This window comes from Amphiprion ocellaris, chromosome 21 (genome assembly GCF_022539595.1).
Source record: "Amphiprion ocellaris isolate individual 3 ecotype Okinawa chromosome 21, ASM2253959v1, whole genome shotgun sequence".
In the NCBI taxonomy this organism is placed as follows: domain Eukaryota; kingdom Metazoa; phylum Chordata; class Actinopteri; family Pomacentridae; genus Amphiprion; species Amphiprion ocellaris.
The window spans coordinates 25,281,090-25,308,165 of NC_072786.1; the positions used below are offsets into that span (position 1 = coordinate 25,281,090).

The window sequence follows — 27,076 nt, forward strand, 5'->3', positions numbered from 1 at the left end:
GTGGCGCATAGCGGCGGAAGTCCAAAGCTGCTGTGTAATTGTTCAGTTTAGTCGCCCAAGCAGCGCACTTTCTCAGATACACGGCGGTTTGTTCTCACCTTAAATATGCCGGACTATTTAGGAGACGACCAAAGGAAGATCAAAGAGGAGGAAAAGGAAGACTCCCCTATCAGAGGTACGTCTGAAAATGTTTTTTAAAGCAGTGAAAGGGAACGTAGCCGTTAGCTAGCTACTTAGCTACGGTTAGCTCAGATTGTTAAACAATCTGTTACAGTTGACTCTCTCGCTAAGATAACTGCTCTTATTTATATAATGTAAGCTTCATAATGTATCTGGTGAAATCAGTTAATGTAAATCTAGCAGCTAGGTTGGAATATGCGGTATCTCCTAGGTTGACATCGATGCTAGCGGCCCTACAGCTCTGTTAATGCTAACTCATTCATGTTGTTTTTATGTCTGTCACAGCTCTGGATGAAGGGGACATCGCTCTGCTCAAAACATATGTAAGTATGACGTCAAACACCTCTGTACTACCTGCGATGTGTGTAAATTCAGTCAAATTGGTCACATTTGCATTGCTATGACTCAGTCCAGATATTAAAATGCGGACACCAGTACATGTCTGCCTAAATATATGAATACGACACCAAACGCCTAAAGCATTAGGAAAATAATGGACTAATATATGATACAACACTGAACTTGTTATTATTTATTTATTTAAAAAAGAGAATCTAAAAATCTTCTGGTAATGTCAATGCAAGGCAGTAGAGGACATGAAAACAAGTCATAGAACAACACAAGTGAAGTTGTATTCTTTGTATTGTTGTTGTTCATACATTTTCATAGGAACTCTTCATTTAGAGCTTTTTTTTTTTTTTTTTTACAAATTCATATTCATGTCTCTCCACCTTCACATGTCACACTGTGGGTTATTAAATGGTTAAATCCCTGCAGAGATATGTGCAGCAGTGCTTTAGTGCACAATTTAATCACTTTGTTTCACGTTTTCTCTGCAGGAATTCAGTTGATCATTATAACTGTATTCTAGTGAACACCTGATTTTTAGCAGCTTGTAATAACATGAGATAGTGATGCAAGTGTGAACACCGTCTTTGCGTATCGAGATATTTGCCACATTTAGTCAGTTAGCATCATTGCTGACCCTTTGATGCACAATGTGTATCAGGAGATACCCATTTTCCTCTAGATTTGGGTCACTTTTGACCCATGTCGCGCATCAAAGGGTTAACTGCCTCAACAAACTCTGATGGTGTAAAAAAGCTCGCTTATCGCAACATACATTGCAGTTAATCAATCAGTCAAGTGCCTTGCCTTTCAGCGCAGGCGATCATTTCTCTCCTGCTCCTTTCTGAATTGTGACTGTTGCCCGTTCCACGTGTAGCCGTGATGTCAATCCATCTATCGTTTTCATTCTCTGTCTGCCTCGTCTTCTCTTCCCGTTAATTTTTCCAGTTGTGACGATATATTCCAGGGTCTCCTTCCTTAAGATGTGTCCAAAAAATGTTGCCTGCCGTTTCCTAATTTTGTTCAGTAGCGTATAAAGGCTACATCACACTAATGTTCACTCTATTTAAGGGCATGATATAATAATGCGATCTATCACATTAGCTAATCTGTCACTCTTGAAAGGTTGGAAGTTGGATGTGTTGGATCCTTCAGCTTGCAAACATATGTAACGCTTCTTGTTTTGTCACCATTAGAGCTGCAGTGTGAAAAAAAAAAGCAATTTGCATGCTGACTGTTATGCAGAGAGTGAAGCAGAGCACACGCTGCCCCGCTGTACCCACTTAAACAACTCGGATATTCTTTCGAACAGCAGTACTTTTCCAGTACCGGCATGCTGTAGAACACGACTTGAAAGCTGATCAAATTTTCCTTTGTCCTTACTGTTTATTCTCAGGGTCAAAGCACCTACTCTAGACAGATCAAACAAGTGGAAGATGACATTCAGCAGCTGCTCAAAAAGATCAACGAGCTGACAGGTGGGTAGTAAAACCATGAATACGCTCATACAATATCAGATATTCCCAGTCAACCTATAGCTTTGAGATGTTCTAACTGGATTGTACTTTAAAGTTGTGTTCTTTGTGTTTGACAGGCATTAAGGAGTCGGACACCGGCCTGGCTCCACCGGCTCTCTGGGATCTGGCTGCTGACAAACAGACTCTGCAGAGCGAACAGCCGTTGCAAGTGGCAAGGTAAAAGAAGCTGTCTCATCTTTTTGAGTCAGTGTTGTGGAAGGATTTCTAGGTATGACTGGTTTTGCATCTTAGATCTCCAGGCTTCGATTCCTGAGTTTGCTGGTTGTTTCTGTTATGTTTAAAATAGTTTAAATCGTTGTGTAAAACAGCGTTAACTTTCTCATCTTACCCACTTTGCCATCTTTTGGCAAAATAATGCGAAATCTAAATATTCCGCAGTTATTTTCCTTCCTTTGCTCATTATCTATTATGCAGTTTCAAATACTCCTGTGTGCTTTTTCTACCAGATGCACGAAGATCATCAATGCAGACTCTGAGGATCCCAAATATATCATCAACGTCAAACAGTTTGCCAAGTTTGTGGTGGATCTCAGCGACCAGGTGGCTCCAACCGACATTGAGGAGGGCATGAGAGTTGGGTGAGGCAGACAGCTGATTTAAATGTGTCCGTTATCTTTAAAAATGTCATACACCCGGTGACACAGTTTGCTAAGTTAAGTGTCCCTTCTAATTTCTCAGAGTTGACCGGAACAAGTATCAGATCCACATCCCTCTGCCTCCTAAGATCGACCCCACCGTCACCATGATGCAGGTATGAATGCAGTGAATTGTCTTATAAAGGACAAAGTATGTCATGTTTGAACTTGCGTGGAACACAAATTGGTAATATTTTAAGACATTTTACATTTAAAAATGTTGCCTGTCTCTCTACTTCTTTCACTCACATGTTGTTGTGTAGGTGGAGGAGAAACCTGATGTGACCTACAGTGATGTTGGTGGATGTAAGGAACAAATTGAGAAGCTGAGAGAAGTGGTTGAGACTCCACTGCTCCATGTAAGAAACATCCAAACACCGTTACTTTTTCCCTATTTACACTTCACGCTAGAGCTGAAACGATTCCTCAGGTTATTCCAGTAATTCTATTACTACAATTCCTCGAGGCAAAAGTCTCTGAATGGAGGCCTTGTTTAATCCACTGCATACTAGACCCCAGGTCACTAACTGGTCTGGACACAGACTTCATTCTGTACAGACTCAGACCTATCTATAATCAGTAAATTATAAGAGGATTTTAAATCTGACAGGACGCTTCTATTTTAATCGTTGCAGCTTTTCTCGTGTTTACGGCGTTTATCAGATCAGCTGAACTACAAAGACAGTTTAACAGTCACACTTCCTTTGTGTGAGTCAACAAAAACTAAAACCCCAGTCAGAGTTAACAGATATGAAGTTGATTAGCAACTTTTGTTGTTAACTCAGACTTTCTGCTTTAAACTCATCACACAAACAGGAGCGTTTTACCATCATTTGACTCGTTTTGTGCACAAAATGAACCGATCGCAAAGAGGTTGTTTGAAGGAAAACAATGAGGAAAATAAACATTTATGACAGTAAAAAGCTTCTACTGTAAATGATGTAAGACAGGAATGCTTGTAGAAAACTGTTAAATGCACAATAATGTATTTATTTTACTGATCAGTGCAGCTGATTATTGATAACAGACAGCTGCACAATAAAACTATTAAATATTCAAACATGATATTGTATTGAAGTGTATGCAGGTCTGACACTGACTCATAATGAAGGAAATCATTTTAATTTGTGGCCAAATCAAAGTAAAACTAAAGTTACTGATTGAATATTCTTTGTAATCAATACTAATAAACTGATCAGTTTTCTTATTTGTGTTCTATCAGCTGCAGTAGCAGCAGTTTAAACAGACCAAACAGAAAAACATGTTTATGTGATTTCTGCATCAACAACTAAATACATGTGGGTTAAATACATGGCTGTAGTTTTAGTTGAATACCCCTGTACAATACTCCTTTACTATACTATATAGATATATGTATAATACCCCTGTACTATACTATATATGTAAAATACCCCTGTACTATAGTATATATATATATGTATAATACTCCTTTACTATATTATATAGATATATGTATAATACCCCTGTACTATACTATATATGTACAATACACCACAGATGTCTGCTTGTGTTCCTCCAGGACGGTTATTTCTGTTGCACAGCGCGCTCACTTCCTCTTTTGTTGCTGTCATGCCCAGTGTGGAGTTCGATTAACTGAGTAATCGCTATAATAATCGATAGAATACTGGATTACTAAAATAATGGATAGCTGCAGCCCTACATAACACTGACACTGAACGTGGCATGAATAAATCTCATCCATGAAAGAGATTCCATCTGGACTGATCGTTTGTCTCTTCCTTTTCTCTCCAGCCTGAGAGGTTTGTCAACCTGGGTATCGAGCCTCCTAAAGGTGTGCTGCTGTTCGGGCCCCCCGGTACTGGAAAGACCCTGTGTGCTCGAGCCGTGGCTAACCGAACGGACGCCTGCTTCATCAGAGTCATCGGCTCTGAGCTGGTGCAGAAATATGTGGGAGAGGTGAGCTTCGTGGTGCAAAGAACAGCTGAAGTTTAGATTGTAGATGTTAGTTAGCGTTAACAGTGTTTCTTTGTTAACAGGGGGCCAGGATGGTGCGTGAGCTGTTTGAGATGGCCAGGACTAAGAAGGCGTGTCTGATCTTCTTTGATGAAATTGATGCTATTGGCGGTAAGGTTCACTCCATTCCTGTTTTTGTTTGTTTTGTCTTTTTTTTGTATGCATTCATTTACAGTACATATTCTGAACCTTAATGGCAAAATCCCATGAGGCCAACATCAACAGAATCTGGATACTTGTACAGATTATTGGTGATTAACAGGAACATATCTGCATTTTACGTTGCAAAGTTATCTTAAATTTAATGTATTTTGGTCTAGCATTGTTTCCCAGTGTACAGTTTTTGTCTTAATTTCTTATCATGACAAGCCAAATGGGGCTTCAGCTGACAATTATCTTCATTGTCAGTTAATCTGTTGATTGTTTTCTTAAATAACTCATTAGTTGTTTAGTCTAAATGGTAAAACACTAAAATAACAGATCTTGTTTTCTGCACAACCCAAAGAAAATGAGTTTACTGTCAGAGAAGAGGAAAGAACCCAGAAATGATTTCAATTTAACAACCTGCACTCGTTTTACCTAAAAATATTAATCTGATAATTAAAATGGTTAAACAGTTACTCTAGTAGTAGACATCTCATAGATTGATCATTGCAGCTTTTATACTGAATGTTATTTTTCTTTAAGATCAGTGTAAAGAATCTAAATCGAACTGGAAGAAGATGAATGTCTCCATATAAACGTTTCCTGTTGTTCTTCCTGCCAGGTGCTCGTTTCGATGACGGAGCTGGTGGAGACAACGAGGTCCAGAGAACGATGCTGGAGCTCATCAACCAGCTGGATGGCTTCGACCCTCGTGGCAACATCAAGGTGCTGATGGCCACCAACAGACCCGACACACTGGACCCGGCCCTGATGAGACCTGGACGTCTGGACAGGAAGATCGAGTTCAGCCTGCCTGACCTGGAGGTGAGTTAGCCACGTAGAATATTAGTTTTATATACAGTCATGGAAAAAGTTACTAGACCACCCTTGTTTTCTTCAATTTCTTCTTCATTTTAATGCCTGGTACCACTAAAGGTAAATTACCTGAAGAATACAATGAACACGACAAAAAATGTTCACAATCCCTGTAAAAAAAACAAAAAACAAAAAAACATAAAAATCACAACCAAAAGTGGATGAAATAGCTTAATAACATTTCCAAACCGTGAATAAGGGATATGGAATACTGGTTTGGAATTATGGTTTGGATAAATTAGATCTAAAATGTGAAACAAATAATGAAACTACTGTCAGCCTACTTTTGGCCCACCCTGTGTATGTGTACTTTGGTTCAACAGCTGTAGTTTTAAATGAAGAAGTGTGTTATGAAGACATATGTCAGCCTCTAAACCTATTTAGCATGATCAGACATGAAATTGAATTCTACTCTCTCATTTCTACATATATGTATTCTGTATTTCTCTGTATGTCTGCATTTTTAGTTCAGTCATTTCTCTTCTGTGAGCTCACTGTGTTCTTTATTTCAGGGTCGAACCCACATCTTTAAGATCCACGCCCGCTCTATGAGTGTGGAGAGAGACATTCGCTTTGAGCTGCTGGCTCGCCTCTGTCCCAACAGCACCGGTGAGACGTCAATCCTTCCTTCCATCCAAAAATTATCACATTTTTCTCTTTCTCCCACATAGTCCTGTTCATTTGACATAGTATATCTGCCACTCTGCTGCCTCTTTGCTCCTGCAGCTGATCATTCCAGGGGGCAGTGACTTTAAAACATGCTTGTGGTGCTTCTCAGTTGCTTATTTGTTAACTGACTCCATGGTACCAGAGACAGGAATTTAAATGTGCCTCAGTTTTTTTCAACAGTGTAGTGCTGATGTGTGGCCACAAGAGTGCAGTGTAGCAACGTCCAGTGAAAACTGATTCTCTAAAGCTAACAGACCGGTTCTCAGGATAGTGATTAGTCAGGGGAAATCTTCAGGTTGTTTCACCTTCTTTAAAATTCTATTTCAGCTCTGTAAAAATGCAACATGATTGCAAGAAGCAGCACTATTGCAGGTCCTTCACCCCATCTGCTGTAAGACTGTATAACATCAGCATCAGTGGCTGATGCTAGCATATACTGGACTCATATCACCCCAAACCATAACATTTGCACAGCAATTCTTGCACTGCTACATCTTTGCACTTTTTAAACTTATTTTCTCAAGCCACTTTATATTGTGTTGTTTACAGTGTGTCAGTACTGCACTATTTCATCCTCACTTCTCATCCCTGTACATATTGTAAATATGATTACTACTATTTTATTATTATTTTGTTACTATTACTACATTTATTGCCACATAAGCTGCTGTAACAATGTGAATTTCCCTTGGCATGGGGAGAAATATAGTACTATCTTAATGAATAGTTAGAAAACATGTCAGTAAGTTGTTGAAGTTTAGTTTAACTTGTTTAGTTGTAATCAAGTAGAATCTGAGGTTAGCAAGGTACCTTCAGGTTTTCAGTACTACAGCAGCCATTCTAACTTCTGCTGAACACCTAACCTGCATATTGGTTTGTCATGTTTTCATATTTGCTCTTTACATGCTCCCAAAAAAAGCAGAAGAAACACTATGGCTAAGTTTCTTATAGCTGTAGAGAGACTTAATGTGAGATACGGATTTCATCCTCCACATCACCATGGAAACTATTTTATTGCTATTGATTGTTTCATGAGTAGCATAGAAGGACAGCATTTGTAATCTTGTCATACAGTCTAGTGATGCTTAGTGATAATTACACTGAGACTTGAATAAGAAACTTACATCTGTGTTGTTTAAAATCTTCCTATTTCTTTAATATTTATAGTTTCCCCTTCCCCTTCATAATATGCCACTCTGCTGTCAGTAGACCTGTCCATGTTTGATGGGTAGTCTGGTGTCAGCTCCTCTTTCATGTGATCACGCTCATCCAGCTTCTGAAACTCTGGGGCGACTTAAGTTGATCACCAGCTTTATATAACCGCTTATCCTCAGATCATGAAAAGATCCCCTGGGTCTGATGGTCCTGCTTCGTAGTCCAGGCCCCAGTGTACACACAAACGACTGAACTTCTGAGCATCGTTTCCTTTTCATCCTCAGTCTGCAGACAGAGTTTAACGTTGTGTTTTTCTGTCCAGGTGCTGAGATCCGCAGTGTGTGCACAGAGGCTGGTATGTTTGCCATCAGGGCTCGCAGGAAGATCGCCACAGAGAAGGACTTCCTTGAGGCTGTTAACAAGGTCATCAAGTCCTACGCCAAGTTCAGCGCCACCCCCAGATACATGACCTACAACTGAGAGTGTGTGTGTTTCTGATTTTTGCTTTTCACTGTCAAGAAAAGAACAGTCACAAATATTGTCCTTTTTGTTGTCATTCTTGTACACTTCAAAATAAAGTTTATTCCAGATTTGAGTCTTAGTGCTTTGTAAAATAGCTCTGTGGTAACTTGAAAGGCATCCTGTGTTATTCAGTAGCAGCACAACTGCAGTTTATCATGAACTAAAATGTTCTCTCACACCATGTCTATTACATTAGTGTTGCACTGAAACAGTGCAAATGTACAGTAACAACAAACACGACTGCAAATTGACCAATGATTGCCATTTGTGACTCACAGCTACAAAATCTAATACTCATATTCATTGTGACTACTTCTCCACAGACATCTGATACCAGCATGATTATGAGACAGTTTCAGACATTTACACCACAATCTAGACTCTCCTAGAAATGACAGTCATTTAGAAAACAGCTGCAGCAGCTTCATTTAAAATGTACTTGTCCCTGCAAAGCAGAAAAAACTGACAGAACTACAAAAAGACATATAAAGTGCAACTTTAAACACTCCTATCTTAGCGTGTGCTGCTAAGAGGATGCAGAGGAATAAGGCTGGAGGAATGTCAGCTGGAAATGCAGTTCTTAATCATTGATCAGTCTCACTCCTGTGGGTGCTTCACATGTAACAAGGCTGTCAGACTCTCTGGAGTGCTACAACACCCACCTCTACGCAGTATGGATCACTGCTCACTTCCTCTCTGCTGTGATGCAGAATACAAATGAGACAAGTTCATTGCTTCTACAGTCTGGATGGAGCTCCTAAGACTGTTGTCCAGGTCAGGATGTTGTTCCTGAGATTCATCATCAGTGCTGGTGTCTGCTCCTGTCAGACCGTTTCATTGGTCGGAGCAGCAGGTGAGCAGGAGTGCAGGTGTTGACAGTAGAGCACAGCATCGTGGACGGTGGGGAACACCATGTCTGTGGTCGCGTTCCCAGTGAAGAACTGTAAGGAGTCCAGCTCAGACAGCAGGTGTCCTTGTAGATGGAAGCAGAGCAAAGAGCAGTCAGAGCAGAGCTGTGTCCTCATTCTACAGGGAAAGTTACATACATGAAGTATTTTCTACCATAAAGGATCCAGATTCATCACCTATACGCTGGTCCCTCTAAGTTCCTCATAAGTTTATATTGTGATATAATGCTTTATACGTTTTGTCTCGCCACACTGAACAAAATACTTCACTACCGTAATGAAAGTAGGATTTATTGCGTGGCTGTTGAGTGAGTTAAATATTGTTTTTGTGTCTATTTTGGGGCGTCATCATCATCACTGTGTTCATTTCTACCTGATGATATAAAGACAGTGATACATTGTTGGCTATAAAGTGACTTTAAAGCTTTAAAGTAAAATAACATGCAGAGGAAAGTCTTGCTGATTACTTACTGTTGCACCCAGCTATGACCACACGAACATCCACAGCTGCATATTCCTTCATGACCTGCAGACACGGATACAGTTTTACAATTGAAGCTCCACAAAAAAATCTAAAGCATCTCTATGCTGACAGTGGAACAAACAGTGTGGAAATGGAAACAGAAAAGCTCTACAATACATTGTTGGTGATAGAAGTCATCTTGAAAATACCCTCCACTTAGGAAAAGTGAAAAACCTGTTTGATGGCTTTGGCTCCCACAGAGTCGATGAAGCTGGCAGACGTCCAGTCCAGGACGATGGAGTGAACGGCGTTGAGAGGCTCCAGGAAGACGGCCTCCTCAGAGTTCAAATCACAGTGTCTGTCCCCAAGCTGGCCGTTCCTCTGCTCCTCCACCATGTGGTTCTGGGGCAGAACCTCATGGGTCACTGCCTCATCCTTGTACTGGAACCAGTTAAAGACACGGTTTATTTACAGCAGGGGTGTCAAACTCATTTTAGTTCAGGGATCACATTCATCTGGAACTGGATGAAATAGCATTTTACTTTATGATCAAAACCATAAATGTCAGGTAAAAAAAAAGACAAAAAACAACAAAAACAAGACAATATATTATAGAAAAGAGAAGCAAAATGACAAAAATGAGACTAACTACACAAGCGAGACAAAAAAAGAGACAAAAAATTTGACAAAAAAGTTACAAAGCGACAAAAACATTTGACACAAATGAGACAAAAATGAAGAAACTGACAAGTCGGACAAAAAGGACAAAAATCAAGAAAAACAAGACAAAATATTACAAAAATGACACATAAAATGACCAAAAAATGATACAAACGACACAAAACAAAACAAAAAAGACAAAAAAGTTACAGTGACAAAAAAATTGGACACAAATGAGACAAAAATGACAAAAAAAGGAACAAAACAACAAAAAATAGACAAAAAAAACACAAACGAGACAAAAAGGAAAAGCAAAATGACAAAAACACAAAACAAAACAACAAAAACATGAGAAACTATTACAAAAATGAGACACAAAATGACAAAAGAAGAATGAACAATCTAGTATTTTACTTTATGATCAAAACAACTTGTCATGGTCTAGAAATTATTGTAAATTTACAGTTTTACAAATTTATAATTTGCAGTTAATGTCTTCTCTACAATTTTTACACTGTACAAAGTCGTCCCGGTTTTGGCCTGCGGGACACGTTTGACACTCCTGGCTTAGAACATGAATCCTGGGTTAAAACATGATACCGAACTATTTCAGGAGAGTCCAAAATTTCCTAAATCTACACATTGCTTTTTGTAGTTGTTTTAAGTAATTCAGGTCATTGTCATCACATGTAAACTGTAGTAGTGATGGGATGGATAAAATAGAGGTTTGCAAGTTCAGAATCCAACTGTTTTTTTTTTTTTTTTTGCAATGTTCCAAAATCCTGAGAAAAATCGACCATTTAAACCTCTTAAATGACGCTTCCTGATAATGTTTCAGCTCAGGAAACAAGTTCTTCAATCCCTGCAGCATTTCACACAACAGACACATCTATGCAGTTACACTGTATATTTACAGTCAACATAGCCGGCAGTGTTGACAGACAACAAGCAACCAGGAAGAGAAGAGGAAAAAGGCTGACTCACCTTAGCACAAACCTTCAGTGGAGAAGAGTGGTTGCTGTTGGTCTTCTCCTTCAGTTTCTTTTGGGCTTTCCGGACAGCTTGTATGTGAACAGGGTTCACTCCAGTCTGTAAAGGTAACAGCAAAAGTTATGTGGAATAAAGCTAGTTTAAAGGGACATCACACTGTTATTCTTTAATCCAACCAGACTTCATTAGAAATCCATCTATAGTGTTCTAACAAAGTATTTAACCCCCCTCCTGATTTCTTCTATTTTTGGGTGCATTTTAGACTAAATGATGTCAGAACTTCAAACAAAATGAACAAAAACATAAAACAAAGGCAAACTGAGTTGAATAACAAATAAAAGTTTTAGATGATTATTAAGCAAAAAGTATTTTTAAATCAAAGAAATTACTACATCTACTGTTAACTGCTGGGTCTAATAGCTCCCAGCGCCGTTCAATCAAATCATCACTTCAATAGACATTTGCAGAGGCATGAGGTTGACTAAAAAGGTCTCACCAGTGGCACACTGCTTAAAAATCTAATTAAATTCCAGGAGAGAAAGATGGAGACTGAAATAGTCTGAGAAGGGTTACAAAGCTGTTTCAAGGAAGTTACATTAGATCACATCTTTTATGACACCACTGGGCAAAACTGGCAGCCATGGGAGGCCTTTGTGATGTAAACCACTGCTAAGCCCTGAAAACATCAGGACTCATCGAAATTTTATTTACTGAGTTACTAAGACAACATGTTTAAATAACATTTAATCAGAAAAATGAAGTTGCGTTTGAACATGAAGTCATGTTTGAAGGACACTGCCATGTTGTCCCAGGATGATCTATGAGCCTGCTGCTGTATTCTCATCCTGTTCATCTCACAACACAACTGGTTGCTCATATCTGTAGTAGTTGAGGCTGCCACCAAATTGTTTTCCTTTCTTTATAATTACATGTTTCTGGGTAACCGTGGATGACAACCTTAAAAGCTGTTAAACTCCAAGGATAACAAGTGTTTCTGACGTTCCTCTCCTCCAGAGATGCACAAGGAATATGATTACTCAGTACTAGTACTTACATACACATACTCAAACACATAATGACTAGGATTACCTTCTCCTTGAGGGTGTTCACATAAAGGTCACTGTTTGCAAAGTAGATTGAGGAGTTGGAGTGGAAAACCTTAATCCCCTCATATTCAGCCGCCTGGGAACAAACCACAAATCACAGAGATTCAGGCCAAAAGAAGCAGTGAGAACTTTTTATCCTGGCTTTTCTCTTCTCACAGACTCACTTCCTCGTAATCGTCCACATCATAGTACAGTCCTGTACTGGAAACGTGGCCCAGGATGGAACTTTTAGGGCTGGAAGACAAGGAGAAAACTTTTACACTAAATTCCTCTGTTAGCAAGCTTGGAGCACCATTAAGTTCATTAGGTGAATACAGAGATAATAATTCTGTGAAGACAAACACGTACAATACTGTTCAAAAGTTTGGGGTCAGCCAGACAATTTCATGTTTTCCATGAAAACTCACACTTTTATTCATGTGCTAACATAACTGTACAAGGGTTTTCTAATCATCAATTAGTCTTTCAACACCATTAGCTAACACAATGTAGCATTAGAACACAGGAGTGATGGTTGCTGGAAATGTTCCTCTGTACCTCTATGGAGATATTCCATTAAAAATCAGCTGTTTCCAGCTAGAATAGTCATTTACCACATTAACAATGTCTGGACTGGATTTCTGACTGACCCCAAACTTTTGACTGGTAGTGTATGCCAACTAAGGACGAGCAGCTGCCTGCCATCAGTACCTCTGCGTCCTGTAGATGACTGTTAGTATGGCGAACGAGATGGCTACCAAGAGGCCATAATCCAAACCCAACAGCAGAGATGCTACGTAGGCTACCAGCCAGATAGCCTGAGAGAGAAAAGGGAACAAACAATAACATTAAACTCTACAATCACAGGACGACACTGAAAGAAGAACACTAAAAGCAACATCCTCTTCCACCTGTGACGGAAAACAAAGACTCATTACGTCTAATTTGCCTTCAGTGATGGACGAAAGAAATCTAATACAACCTGTCATCTATTGATGTTTTAAAATGATAAATGAAGCACCTTAAAAGCTCACATGGGATTACTACTACTTATTTCAGGTCATTTCAATGTAAATCTCTTTCCTACTGGAATAATCATTTTCTGTTTCTTACATCTATTACCTCCTTTTCCTGGTTCAGGTCATCTTTGTTTTTTCTCACATTAAAGCAAAATGTTAATGCTTTAAATTTGTTTGTACTTTCAATATTTGGTTTATTTTGCAGTTATTGTTTATTATTGTTACTGGGTCTTTGTACGTGATTTTTCTTCTACAGTAGCTCAGGTCGGGGGGTGTGGGTGGGAGAAGCTGAGTGAGTTTTCCATATTTCTGTATCTGTGCTGTTTTATAATGCTGTGTTTGCTTCTGTTTGTGTTCTCTAGGACCTCTTGAAAATGAGACACCATATCTTATATGGCATTCATTTGATGAAATTCAAATATTCAGAGGAGGGCAATTTATCTTATCTTTTCCAATCCTGAGGTAGATCAGCCCATTAAACACACAAGTGTCCAATAACAAATAGCTCTGTGAACAGCTGGGCATCAGCCCACAGAGACACGAAATAAACAGAAGCTTTATAGTGATGAAGTACTTTCTACTTTTTATTATATTGCTCCTATTGTCTCCATTGTCTATCCAGTTCTGAAGCAAACAGGCTTAGAGGGAAACTCTAGTACCATTAGCTCTTAAGGTACATTCAAAACTTCTGTTGTCCAAGTCAGTGTTTTGATGTTCTGACTAAAGATGGACCATGTGCTGCTTGCGGTAAGATTGTTTTGAGAACAGAGCTCTGCTGCATTACAAGTCAGATCAATCTAGAAATACAATGAAATATCAAGTGCAAGTTAATTTTGCAACATCAGATTTTTGTGGGTTCCTGTCAGAAAACTACAGCACAGTGACATTTCTGATGTTAAGTCTGATTAAACAGACTGACCAGTTCGATCTTGCTGGTCCTCCACAAACTCGGAATGTCTCTGAACTGCTTGAACATCCCCAACAAGTTGACCATGATGATGGCAGCCAGTGCAGTCTGGGAAACAGAACAAAATTAGTGGAGCTGTCAGCCTTTGTCTATACAAAAGACTGAGGCAAAAGTAAAAGAAAGTGTCCAGTTCCACCTGTGATATCAAGCTACCAAACTAAAATCTGGAAGCTTTGTGTCATAAACTCCACAACTTCACCCACCTGAGGGAGCGGCTGGAAGACAAAACCAATGGCCACCACCACGAGCAGCACCATGAGAGACGCCAGGAGCCCAGCAATCTGCAAACGCACACAAAGAACAACAACTGAGTCAACATCATTCCTCAATGTAATTATGGTTTTACAGCACCAGCTTAGTCTAGTGAGATAGTGTAGGCCTTTCTGTGTGTGTGTGTGTGTGTGTGTGTGTGTGTGTGTGTGTGTGTGTGTGTGTGTGTGTGTGTGTGTGTGTGTGTGTGTGTGTGTGTGTGTGTGTGTGTGTGTGTGTGTGTGTGTCACCTGTGTTTTTCCTCCAGTGCTCTCCTGCACCAGGCTCCTTGACATGGAGCAAGTGATGGCAAATGTTTGGAAGAATGAACTGATGAAGTTACACAGACCCAGAGCGATCAGTTCCTGAAAGCAACAAATAAGAAACAAGCTTGAAGCAATGACAAAGTCAACCTGTTTGACTACTTGGTAGAAAAAACTATGTTTAACAACAGGAAATGCATCCGAAAACCTGCAGCTTGTTGAGAAACAGAGGCAGATGGTGACAGTGAAGAACAAAGGACAAGGAAGATTTAGTAGCTCGTGGTGGACTTCTGCAGGCCCAGTTGCACTCGCCCAACATCGGTGAACATCCATGGCATGGACATTGAGAGAGTGGACTCATACAAGAGTCTGGGTGTTCACCTGAACAATAAACTGGACTGGTCAGACCATGCTACAGCACTTTACAGGTAGGGTCAGAGCACACTATCTACTGCTGGGGCAGCAGCATCTCAGCTGCTGACGTGAGGAAACTTGATTGGCTGATCAAGAAGGCCAGCTCTGTCCTGGGGAGGAAGTGGACAGTCACTCCCACCCCATGCATGACACTCTGAGGGCACTGGGCAGCTCCTCTGCCACCAGACTGTGTTACCCCAGATGTGTGAAGGAGCGTTACCACAGGTCTTTCCATCCTGCTGGTATCAAATTCTATAATCAGCACTGCTCCCAACACACCACACACACACTCACTTAATGACAGTTAGCAACCTGTCATGTGCAAATAAACCAAAGTGCAATTCATTCCTGGAAATATCCTTAAATTTGTGTTCTTAGTATCCTTGTGTTTTTCAGTTTTTCTTAATGATATTGTATATAAAGTGTGTATACCTCACCTCTTCAATTTATAGCTGTGTTGTATTGCTTTTCTTACTTGCTTTGGGGTCACCTAGAAATGTCCTTATTTTTGAAAGAAAAGCAGTTTTTATCCAGTGAAGATAACATTAAATGAATCATAAATCCAGTCTAGACATTGTTAATGTGGTAAATGACTATTCTAGCTGGAAACAGCTGATTTTTAATGGACTATCTCCATAGAGGTACAGAGGAACATTTCCAGCAACCATCACTCCTGTGTTCTAATGCTACATTGTGTTAGCTAATGGTGTTGAAAGGCTAGTTGATGATTAGAAAACCATTGTGCAGTTATGTTAGCACATGAATAAAACTTTTGAACAGTAGTGTATGTTGACATTAAGAGTTTATCTTTTTACAGGATAAATCTAAAGGGCATTTACAGTGTATTGATGTGTGTGATGAACTTTGTTTTGGGATTGCTGTGTTCAGTTTTTGCAGTTTTTCCAACGACTTTCTAAAAAATTGGTAAGTTTAACATCTGCAGAATGAAGCAGACTCTGTAAGTGATACACATACTGAGCAACCATCAGTTAGTACTGGCATCAGTGGCTCTAGATACCAAAGTGGAATCCCTGTTTGATGCAATCTGTGATTTCTTATATGCTGGTAGTTTGTTTTGTGTGCTTTAATGGACACTTTATGACCCACCTAGTTTAGCTAGTGTCATTGATTATAGTGGAAGCGTAGTGCTGCAGCAGCCACTCTGTCAACAGTCCACACACATATTCAGTGTGGCCACAGCAATCATTGCTTAGTGCAGAAATGACACAGTGAGCAACCTTTCAAACAGTCATCAATCACTGCTGTCACAGACGAAGACCTTTAAAGATCTGAAGTCAGAGAAGTGATAGTGTTAGAGAAAATGATTGGCTGCTTCAAAGAGCATAACAAGAAACAGTGAGTCTGTGACTGACAGACAAGCTGCACAATGTGGGTTTAACATATCAGCATATTTCACTTTTAAATGGCAAAATGTTTCATTAAACAAGACTCTCTTTGGAATAATGATAACTTAGGGCACTTGTTCCATCAGGACAAGTGTAAAAGTGCTTCATAGACTCAAAAAATATTTTTTTTCAAAAACCAATCTTGTAAAGGGCAAAGGGCAGAGGGTTCTGTGTATTTGGGTCACTATGGTGTGTTGCCTTACTCTGCTTGTGAACCGATGTGACGTATGTTTACATGCTCTAGTTTCCTTGTCACTGCGCAGCATGAACAAAAACAACTTACGTACAGGTACAAGGTCATTTTTTTCATGTGGTTCAGCCTAAACAAAATACTCAATGCATGCACTCAAAAAACACATTACTGGGATAACATGCACTGTAGAAAGGAGAGGCCTGTACTGCGAAGCAGGATTTGTGGGTAGCAAGGTAACTCCTGCTTTAATCCTTCCTTTTCAGGTCTGTAACAGTGATTCAATTCTTATCAGGCTACATTGTCGTGGAAACTTGCACTGAACTCCTAACCTGTTATTTTCATCATAGAGATTAATGCACAGTAAAACATCTCTGACTGAGAAATCTTTATTTTTTTTTTTGGAAAACAGCATCACCACTCCTGGAAAATTCTGTGTAACTCGATGTGCAGACAATGAGATGGGAAGGTAAGAGTTTCTAGAGCTATTAGAGGATTATAATTTGCTACTAGACTCATACACTTCAGCTGACTTACAGAGTGGATGACCAGCTTCATGCGACTGTTAGCAGTAAGTCCATGAGCACAGATCAATAATAAGTAAATATCTGAGTAGATTTTAAACATAGCTTGCTTTTTAAAAACGCTGTGTGGTGTTGGTGCTTTCACAGTCTGTCTAACAGGTTGGAGAGCAGCTGTAACCTGGTTACAGGTGTAAACACACTGATCAATGTTAGTGTGTAGATCTGCAGCTCCTCGCATGGCCACACTCACCTGGTTTCCATCCACGCTGTACCCGTGTTTCAGGGCAAAGATCTTGGCAAGTGAGATGCCCATTGAGAATCCTACGATGGCTACAGCGAAGGAGTCTGTGACCAAACTGGGCAACAGAGAGAACAGTGGTGCAGCAGGGGGGAGAAGCCTGAGAACGCATAAGAAAACACCAGCATGTCAGTATATTTCAGCTGAAATGGTTCCTTTTAAGGTTTTAAATGGAGAACGAGTGTGTCAAACCACATATTTACAAGAAAGATATGAAACACAACTTTTATAGTGCATTCGGGTATTACAGTTGTAAATTTTATAAGAAAATATCTTTCTACATATATATATATATATATATATATATATATATATATATATACTCTGTAAATGCCAAGACATTTCAGAAACAACCTACCCTGTTGGTATCTTCCCGACGATGGCCACGCTGTAGTCGTCTGATAAGGACAGACCATACGAGACTCCAGTTGACACAATAACCACAATAATCTCTCCAGGAATGGGAATGGGCAGCTTCTTCTTGTACCGTTCGTTAAGGTGTTTGATTACATACAGGAAGACGAGGCATGAAAGTCCCAGGAGGAGAGTAGTGACGTTGGTGGTGGTAATTTTACTTAACACCGCTTTGACACTCTGTGGTGACAGAAAAATGACAAAGTCAGTGATTCAGATGTAGCATTTACCAAACGTACTGTACATCAAAATCTGCACTGTGAAGAAGACGGACTCAGCTGTTCAATACTCTTGTATTTTTCCCTCTTACAAACACTACAGAAACTATTAAAACTCACATAAACAGCAGAGAGGGGCCCAGAGAAGCGCTGTGTTTCCACCCCCAGCAGGTACTTCAGCTGGGATATGACAACATGAAAGGCTGCTGCTGTAGTAAAGCCTCGCACCAGGGGCTCTGTGAGGTAGATCGCCACAAAGCCAAACCTGAGAAGACCGAATACAATCTGAAAAGAAAAGTAAAACAATGAAAGCCAGGATGAGATATAAATAAACAGCTTGGTTTAATAAAATCAATATCAAGGTGATACATCAGCAGGGACTCACACTGCTTTGAGTAAACATTGATTTTTCAGCGTGAGAAGATCTGAGCGCTCTGTATGACTTTACGCTGACATTCTAGCCAAATAACAGCCACTCTGTGAGGTTATAGGACAGCCTGACCACATCAGCAGCAGCTTGCAGTGGCTGACTCGGTGTGTTAGTGGTTCTGAGGCTGACCTGGATGATTCCCACCAGGGTTGTTAGCACCACGGCCACCTGGACCCTCCTGGCATCACGAGCCTCCACGTCCAGGACCGCAGACATGTTGGTCCCATTGGCAGGGAGGACGTAAAACATGGAGTCTGGGGCCTCTCTCACCACAACTCCCCCAATCATCAGACTTATAACTGCGAAGGTGCCTGCAGGTCAGAAACACAAAGACAGCACTTTCACAGGCTTAGTTCTATGCAGGGATTTGTGACCATCATACTCAGTATCTCTGTGAGTGAAAAGTCCATCTTGCCCAGCACTTGAGCAGCAGCCAAGTTACTCTTTCTCACTCTGGCAGACATTAAGGGATCATCATTTCCATAGCAACCTGTTACTAAGCCAGATTTCATATTCATCATTCTGTCCACACTGGCTCTTCAGTTTCAAAAGGTTGCACTGGTTTAGTTTATCGCACCCATTCTGTCAGAAGGACTTAAAGGTCAAACTGCCATGTGAGATCACTTGGACGGCGCTTTAGAAAAGAAAGTATCCAGATGGATCAGCTGACAGGGGTTGGGTTCACTGAAATTATGCAATCCTGCTGCTCATGTCAGCTGACGCCGCAGTCTGTGACCACCCACTGTTTAGTTCAGGGGTGTCAAACATGCAGCCCGCGGCCCAAAACCGGCCCTCCAGAGGGTCCAATCCGGCCCTCACGATGACTTTGTAAAGTGTAAAAATTACAGATAAGACAACAACTGCAGATTGTAAATATGTAAAACTGCAAATGTAACTCTGTAACTTTTTGTTACTCTGCAACTTTTTTGTCAAATTTTTTGTCTCTTTTTTTGTCTTGCTCGTGTTGTTTGTCTCATTTTTGTCATTTTGCATCTCATTTTTGTAATATTTTGTCTTGTTTTTGTTGTTTTTTGTCTTTTTTTGTCTGACTTTTATCGTTTCGTGTGTGTGTGTGCGTTTCTTGTTAAAAGCTGTGCTCAGTATTTTTGCTTTTGCAAAATCGTAATTTTGCTTAGAACTTCATTTCAGCTCTTTTTTGTTAATTCATACATGATCTTTGCTCTTCAAATCACATGTATTACATTGTAGAATCTTCTGACAGACCTACTACACGATACAATAAAAATACAGCCAAGACTGTGGAGATTTATGTGCCTATGGCAGATAAACAGATGTAAGGCTAGATGGAGGTTTGTGGTGGAACACTAAATGTCAGTTCTTAATCAGTCACACAGTCTCTTGGTGTTGCCCTTTAGAGCACACCAAACATGGTGCGCTCTAAAGGGCAAAACATCACAGTGAAAGTACCTCACCTCAGCCCCACTTATTCCCAGGCTTGGTGCTGTACAGTACCACCATGTCCAGTGTCCAGTGTGTACATATGTGTGTTTACTTCCTGAAAGAAAAGGCCATCTTGCCCAGCACTTGAACACCTGCCCAGCTATTCCCCCTCACTCTCTGCCAGAACTTGAGCAATCATTTTCACACCATGTTGCTATCAAGGGGAAATTTTGGGCAGAGGCCTTTTTACAGTAAAGTCAGCCGCCTCCTGCTGTGTAATGACTTTTTAGTTTAGAGCAGCCTTTTTGTTTCAGAATGCTGATGCAGTTTATTGTGTCCATTTGACAGACGGACTTGAATGTTACAGCTGACACATGAGATGACTTGGAGCAGTTTCAAGAAAGGGGAAGTGCACAGATGATTGAGATGCCACAGGGTGGGGTCACTGAAATTTCACAATCCTGTCGCTCACGCCAGCCGAGGACAACTAAATGAAAGCATTTCCTCCTGAACTTTCATCTTTTATCTCATAATCTGAATCTGTGTGAAGCAGTGCATGTGCCTGGGCCAGAGATAGCTGGTAGTTTGAGTTGGTTACAGTGCTTTTGGCAGTGCCTGGTTGTGTGAGAATGCTAGAAGACTCATATTTAACAGCTCCCACAATTAATTTAGACCAGGAAGCATGCCAACCAGTGAGGTCAAGAAATTACAAGACTCCTTTTCCTCGAAATACTGTGTCAAAGCAAAACAGCAAGTTAATGTTTAGCATTTTTGACACGATTTGTAGGGAAGACAAACAGGAAAATGTGGGGATACACAACAGGAGAAACCAGTTTCAAATAACTATTATACACAAGATTACAGCTAGATCATCAAAAATTCAATAATAATAAAAATTTGACTAGTGGTAGCTGTTGTCTAATCATTACTTTGTAACTTCACAAAACAAGAGTGTCAATCTTTGGATGTTTCAACCTGTTGAAACAATGACAAAGGGCTGTAGTTAGAGTGATATTTGGCATTTAAATACTTTGTAAAGTCACTTTCAGCCATTTTCCTGTTCAGTCCACATCATTACCTTAATGCATTATGTAGAGGTATATGTTTTGTTCAGCAAACACTTCACTGTGTGGCAGCTTGTCCTTGGTGTTATCAGAGTTCAGGGTAACGTTAGCAGCTTATTGGATTTGAGGACATTTACATTCCAACAACCCCAACCAACGTGAACTGAGCCAAAGCCAAATTTGCCAGACACATGAAGCTTTGTTTTTCTCTTAAAGTTAAAACAAAACACTAAATGACAAAATGATGCTCTGATTCTATTGCACTTACAGTGACTTACAACTGGCTCTGCACTGACAATGCTGTTTCTCCATTTCTTCTACATCAGCTGGTGAGGACACTGTCCTGTCAGCTCAAGCCTCTTCTACTAGCATGATATTATGTATGTACATGTAGATATCAAGTGCAGTATTAATAAGACCCATTTTACACGATTCTTACGTTACAAATAGGCAGATGGGAAACATTAAAAAGTCAGACAAAGACAGGTTTTTAACAACTCATGAGGCAAACAACACCTTAGTTAGCTGTCTAACTACAGATGGAGAAATGGTCAGTAAGTAGAAATGAGAAGATGCTGTTATCTATCTCCATCTGAAAGACAAAGACCCCCTATGTCAAAAGATTTTTCATGTGCAAGACTACGTACAATTCTGATTGTTGAATCAGCCAAAGTCACCAGTGACTGGTCTTACAATCAACTGCAACTTGTAAACCTTTCGTCATGTACATGAAAAATGATCATCTTGTAGAATAACAAACACAACAAAAGAAGCTAAGAGCAAAAAAGGATCTATAAATGTCATGGAATTTGTCTTTTTTGTTCCCTTGTCTCGGTTTTGGCAGCAGCTGTGGATGTTGGCACCAGCTACAGCTTGTAGGAGGAGATTTGTGACCGAAGAGAAAAGCCTCTACAAGAGAATTCAAGTTAATTTCTCACCTACTGATATGTGTCTAGATGTGCCAAAGAAGGTATACAGCAGGACGGGGTAGAATGAGGAGTACAGACCATAAACTGGAGGCACAGCAGCCAGCATAGCATAGGCTAGACCTGGAGCAGAAGAAAAAGAGAGAAAATTAATGAAACAGTCCCAGAAGCCAAGTGATCACATCATAACATCAGAGCTACAGGGACACCAAAACAAAGACAGCGTGAAGTTGAAAACAGTCCCTCTGGAGTTGGCTACTAGCCCATTCCACTTCAACTGCTGTGCGATTCCAGATGACGAGCTTAACTCATGACTACTGTATAATACAGTGGTGCTGCAGGGGACTGACCTTGAGGGAGCTGCACAACTCCTGTACTGAGGCCTGAGACCACGTCTGAAAGGAGGTACTGCTTGACTGGATAGGATGGCAGCCATGTTAGAATAGGTAGAAGGCTCAGAGCTGCTGCCTTGGCCTTCTTTGATGAACACCTATGAAATGAGACAAAAACTCTTTTTCTATCAGTTTGTAATTGAAAAAGAAATTCATGGCCTATCACAGAAGAGGCATGTATTTGATTACAGAGAGCTTTTTTCCTAAAGCAAATTCAGCATAGCCAGACTTTTGTTGTCGTAGTTGAATCAACAAAACCTAAAGCTCACTTTAGGAGATAACGGTATCATGACGGTGGTTATCGACTTTCATTGTTAACCCATATTTTCTTGACTAACCCTTTAAATCCCACAGGAGCGGCGCAACTCCCATTTTACGAACGCTCCTTAAATTATCGTAACTCCTTAACCATTTGTGCTAGAGACAAAATTCAAACGGTTCTTGAAAGAAGAGAAGATGCACTTTACGGGGTATTACGGTAAATCAAAGGAACTACATGCAACAACGTTCATATATATATAAAATTAAAATTTTTGTAAATATTTATTATGGTTCATATTTTAGATTTTTGTTGTCCAGTATTTTGTTCATGTTCAACTCCAGTTCCTAATTTAGTAAAATCCTGAAAAATCCAAGTCAATTTTAGGTTTTTTTCACAATGCAATCACTCAGAGTATGATTTCTGACTCTTTTACAGCACAAATAAAAAAATCCAGGCAGCCTGTATGACCTTTGGGTGTCAAAGGGCTAAGCTCTGTTCCCACTCTCTTAAAGAGAAAGTTTGAGGTGCCATTCCAGTTTTATTTCACCCAAAATGAACCTGTCATGTGCCACCTGCTTTCATCATCAAGAACTAGTTGTTATAACGGAGAGCAGTGAAGAATATAAAAATCCTTACAGTAAAAAGCAGCACTGTTGCAAGAGAGGAACGCTGGTAGAAAACTGCTAGTGTTGCAATGTTTACAGTTTGCCCAGTATAACTGCATGGCTTTGTTCAGTTGCATTACTAGTGTACACTTCAGCAGATTTGTAGTACACCCCTCTGGTGTGATATCGTTCACCTAAAGCCTCTCTTGGTTGGCTGGAGTCTGACATGACACACGTTCCATTTTCTTACTTAGAGAAAATCATTTTGATGACCCAACTCTCCTAATCACCAGTAAACCAATAAAGTTAGCACATCTTAGTGGGTAAACACTGACAAGAAATATTTGCTCATTCTCACATCCTGCGTAAAACTGACAGTCACCACGACTGAAATGGGAGGTAGATGCTTTTTAAGCATTCAACTTTAGAAACAGGGCTATAAAATGATCTAAGCACTTTATAGTGATGAGGAAATATTCATGTTGCCAACCGCCTTGTTGCCTTTTACAGGTTTAATGATCGCTAAAAGATATTCATACCAGCAATAAACTGCTCATTCACTAGCAATAGCTCACTAAACAGAGAACACCAGCTAAGTGATAGAACAAGCATAGCATTTATAGAGATTTGTTTCTACTCTGATTCAGACTTGCACTAATGTTGCCACACCTTTACTCCTGTCTACAAAAACTATAAAACCTGGTAGAAATCTCATGCTGTTTCAGATTCACAGTTCTGTAAATGTTATTCTTAATGTCTACACCTAATCACAAAATGTCACTGTGGCAACCTGACAATCTATTAGATTGTGAAGAAACTAAAAAAGTTTGGACTGTCTTTTACTCTGTTCTTCCAAAATGACTAAAGACACCCAGAAAAAAATAATGCAAACTGTTTTTTCACATTATCATCCACTGTATCTCTTCACATTGAAAGAATAAGCCAAATGTTTTCATAATATGTTCACACTGTTCAAATAGATTGGGTACTTGTGCTCCAATATATGTGGAAAATAATGTCTGAGGGGTTTTTAGTCTGAAAATCAAGAAAAACTTCAGATCACTTAAGTCAATTTCATTGTTCAGCAAGTATTTTTGTACTGTTGATCTGACAAAATACAAAGTTTGAATATGTCTCTTTGGGCGCTGGCTAACTGTCACATTATACAGACTAAACCACTGATCAGCTCAATTAAAAAAAGAGGTTTCATAGAAATAATGAAGAATTAGAATTTGCTACTCTAAAAACACCTGGCATTTGAGTGGATACCTAATAGATTATACAACAACTGGAAATTTTTATACACTTTTCTGATGAAAAGATGCATATTTTCATTTTCAACTAAAATGTCTTTGTTGTTCAGGCATTTATAGTCAAAATCTAATGAAAAATATTCACCATTTTAATGTCTTCAAATTGCTTTGCATTTTCCTTAAATAGACGGCATAAATTATTAGTCCATTCAATTTCATTCTGCTACATTACTTATCACCTCCCAGATTCTTAAATGTTTTATCATCTTCTTGATTTAAATTTATAAGGGATATACAGGGTTATTCAAAAAGAATGAACAGATTTCATTATGCAATATTTCAATAAGGAAAAGCAATAGAAAACTCCAGCCAAGTCACAAGTTTTCTACTCACAATCAACATTTTGTTGATGTTAAAGGTAATTGAATGACGTTGAATAACAACAGCGATCAACTCGGTGGATGGTAATATGCTGATACGTGTCTGGGAGGAATTCTCTTATCGCATTGATGTTGCTGTGCTGCAGGTAGAACATTTGTAAGACAGGAAATAAAAGTTGATTGTGAGTAGAATACTTGTGACTTGGCTGGAGTTTTCTATTGCTTTTCCTTATTAAAATATTGCATAAAGAAATCGGTTTAGTCTTTTTGAATAACCTTGTATGTAAAAATATACTAAACTGAGCCCAGCAGAAACATTTTCTTTTTGACTCGTGTGTTACACAGATTAAACTATTAGTTCCAACTGCATTTCAGCAGGACAAGCCAAAAGAAAGACCTTTTCCCTCTAGACTTACTGAAACTTCTCTGCCAGCCTCTGTCGGATGGTGGTGGAGTTTTCTTTGCGGTTGACAAGATGCGTCCGGATGAAAGCTTCATCGTAGACCGGACGCTCTATCCTGTACATGAGCTGAGAGTCTGCATCCTCACGCGCTGCTGTTTCTTCTTGTTCCATAGTTGAGGCAGGAGGGCTGATTGTATTGAGTGACAATAGTCAGGTCACAGTCTATATATCCCTCGTGCAGTTTATCTCTCTCTCTTGCTTCTCTGTCATTATTCTGACTGGTTTATCTTCATTCCTCACTGTGTTCCAGCGATGGTCTATCTGCACTGTGTCGTTCTACTCTGAGGGCAAGAGAAGACAAGATGGATGTAATTACAAGCATCGGCAATAACAGCCAACCAGACCTGTGTGCTCACTGGCAAAGTTATCTTTTATCTGATTTTTAGTAAATATTTAGTCTTTGGCAGACTTACGTAAATACACGGGTTGCATTATATGTGAGCTGCTGCTGGGACAAAGTTTGGGATACAAAAGCACATGACGTAAAGGTTCTTCTGGGCATGTCAGAACAGAAAACAAGTGTCGTCACTGCTCTCAAAAATCTCACAACCTGCCCTCGTGTTTTGCCATCTGTGGAGCTATACATGCAGATCACATTTGCTAGAGGAAATATTTGCTTTTTATCTGTAACAGTGGCCAGTTTGTCAGTTGGATTCCAGTGCAAGGTGTCGCCTGGGAAATCTAGATAAAACCTAGACACCAACAAAGAAGGCAGTATGTAACTTGAATGAAGAGGAAATCATTGTAATAAACAGCTACTGTGTGCATATGATTCATAATGAATGTACAGTGACCTTATCTCCAGCTTTCCAGTTATTCAGCATACAATTTCTGTATCCACTTGAAATAGTAATAATATAAACAGATGTGCAAGCATGTTAAGTTCTTATATTATATGTTTTGTATATGGTATTTAATTAACCATGTCAGAATTGTTACCTGTGCTTTTATAAGCTCACGGTTGGACATTTAGTTCACAATACAGCTGCCAGGCTCCCAACTGTACAAAGAAAAGACAAAACATCGCTCTGCTTCTGGCTCATTTCCACTTATCAGTGAAAAACAGAGCTAAATTTAAAATTTGATGATTTGTTTATAAAGCTCTGAATGGTTTAGCTCATCCATACACTACAAATATGTTAACTCCACTCTCTGCACCGAGGTCACTTCCATCATCATCACAGTTACACATCACGTCATGTCCAACCTTAGTATAGTTTTAATTCACTGCCACTTTTGGTTGATCTCTTGTTTGCTTTCATTTTTGTCTTGCCAAAAAGAAACCCCAAAAATAAATCCAGCTATTATGCTTTACTTTGGCTATCCAGTTTATATGGTGTCTCTTCACGTCTTCACCAGTGCACAACTTTCTGTCTTCTCTGTGCCTCTCTGCAGGTATTTCTAGCTCTAGAGCTCAACAGGTCTGATCTGTGTCCCACTTGTCCCACCAATATTCTGTTGTTTGTTGTCTATTTGTCTCTGCTTTCCGCCCTCACCCCAAATGATCAAGGCAGACGTCCACCTCCCTGAACCTGGTTCTGTTGGAGGCGTTGTCACCACTCTGTTACTCAGAGGGAACCTTTGGATTCATTGGGCTTTCAATGTATAAAATTGTAGGGTGTTGAGTTTAATTTTTAAAGAACTCATTCATTTGTTATTGGATGTATATTGTGGGATCTTTCTGCATGGAGTTTGCATGTTCTCCCTGTGCATACGTGGCATTTCTCTGGGTTCTCCTGCTTCCTCCAACAGTCCAAAAACATGCTGAGG

At 39.7% G+C, this 27,076-nt stretch overlaps 2 protein-coding genes across 4 annotated transcripts in view; one reads left to right on the forward strand and one right to left on the reverse strand.

Moving 5' to 3' along the window:
- psmc2 (proteasome 26S subunit, ATPase 2) lies at window positions 1-8,130 on the forward strand. Its single transcript, XM_023278442.3, has 12 exons — window positions 1-175; window positions 466-503; window positions 1,925-2,006; window positions 2,123-2,222; window positions 2,513-2,644; window positions 2,745-2,817; window positions 2,965-3,060; window positions 4,475-4,639; window positions 4,720-4,807; window positions 5,463-5,665; window positions 6,229-6,325; window positions 7,863-8,130. Exons 1-12 carry the CDS (start codon window positions 106-108, stop codon window positions 8,018-8,020), a joined length of 1,302 nt encoding a protein of 433 aa, XP_023134210.1. The 5' UTR covers window positions 1-105; the 3' UTR covers window positions 8,021-8,130.
- Window positions 8,079-27,076, reverse strand: part of slc26a5 (solute carrier family 26 member 5) — a 19,934-nt gene continuing 936 nt past the window's right edge. The window contains exons 2-19 of one of the 3 annotated variants that reach the window (XM_035952016.2): window positions 26,246-26,306; window positions 25,260-25,587; window positions 22,302-22,441; window positions 21,964-22,074; window positions 18,690-18,871; window positions 18,251-18,415; window positions 17,857-18,092; window positions 17,451-17,598; window positions 14,655-14,768; window positions 14,358-14,435; window positions 14,107-14,202; window positions 12,880-12,986; window positions 12,354-12,423; window positions 12,173-12,265; window positions 11,078-11,182; window positions 9,668-9,874; window positions 9,442-9,496; window positions 8,079-9,035 (exon numbers count right to left, since the gene is read on the reverse strand). In XM_035952016.2, coding sequence (XP_035807909.1) covers window positions 8,887-9,035; window positions 9,442-9,496; window positions 9,668-9,874; window positions 11,078-11,182; window positions 12,173-12,265; window positions 12,354-12,423; window positions 12,880-12,986; window positions 14,107-14,202; window positions 14,358-14,435; window positions 14,655-14,768; window positions 17,451-17,598; window positions 17,857-18,092; window positions 18,251-18,415; window positions 18,690-18,871; window positions 21,964-22,074; window positions 22,302-22,441; window positions 25,260-25,417 — 2,214 coding nt within the window. In that variant the 5' untranslated portion in view covers window positions 25,418-25,587; window positions 26,246-26,306 and the 3' untranslated portion in view covers window positions 8,079-8,886. The remainder of the gene's footprint in view (window positions 9,036-9,441; window positions 9,497-9,667; window positions 9,875-11,077; window positions 11,183-12,172; window positions 12,266-12,353; window positions 12,424-12,879; window positions 12,987-14,106; window positions 14,203-14,357; window positions 14,436-14,654; window positions 14,769-17,450; window positions 17,599-17,856; window positions 18,093-18,250; window positions 18,416-18,689; window positions 18,872-21,963; window positions 22,075-22,301; window positions 22,442-25,259; window positions 25,588-26,245; window positions 26,307-27,076) is intronic. The other 2 variants (XM_055006437.1, XM_023278440.3) reach the window with 2 other exon arrangements.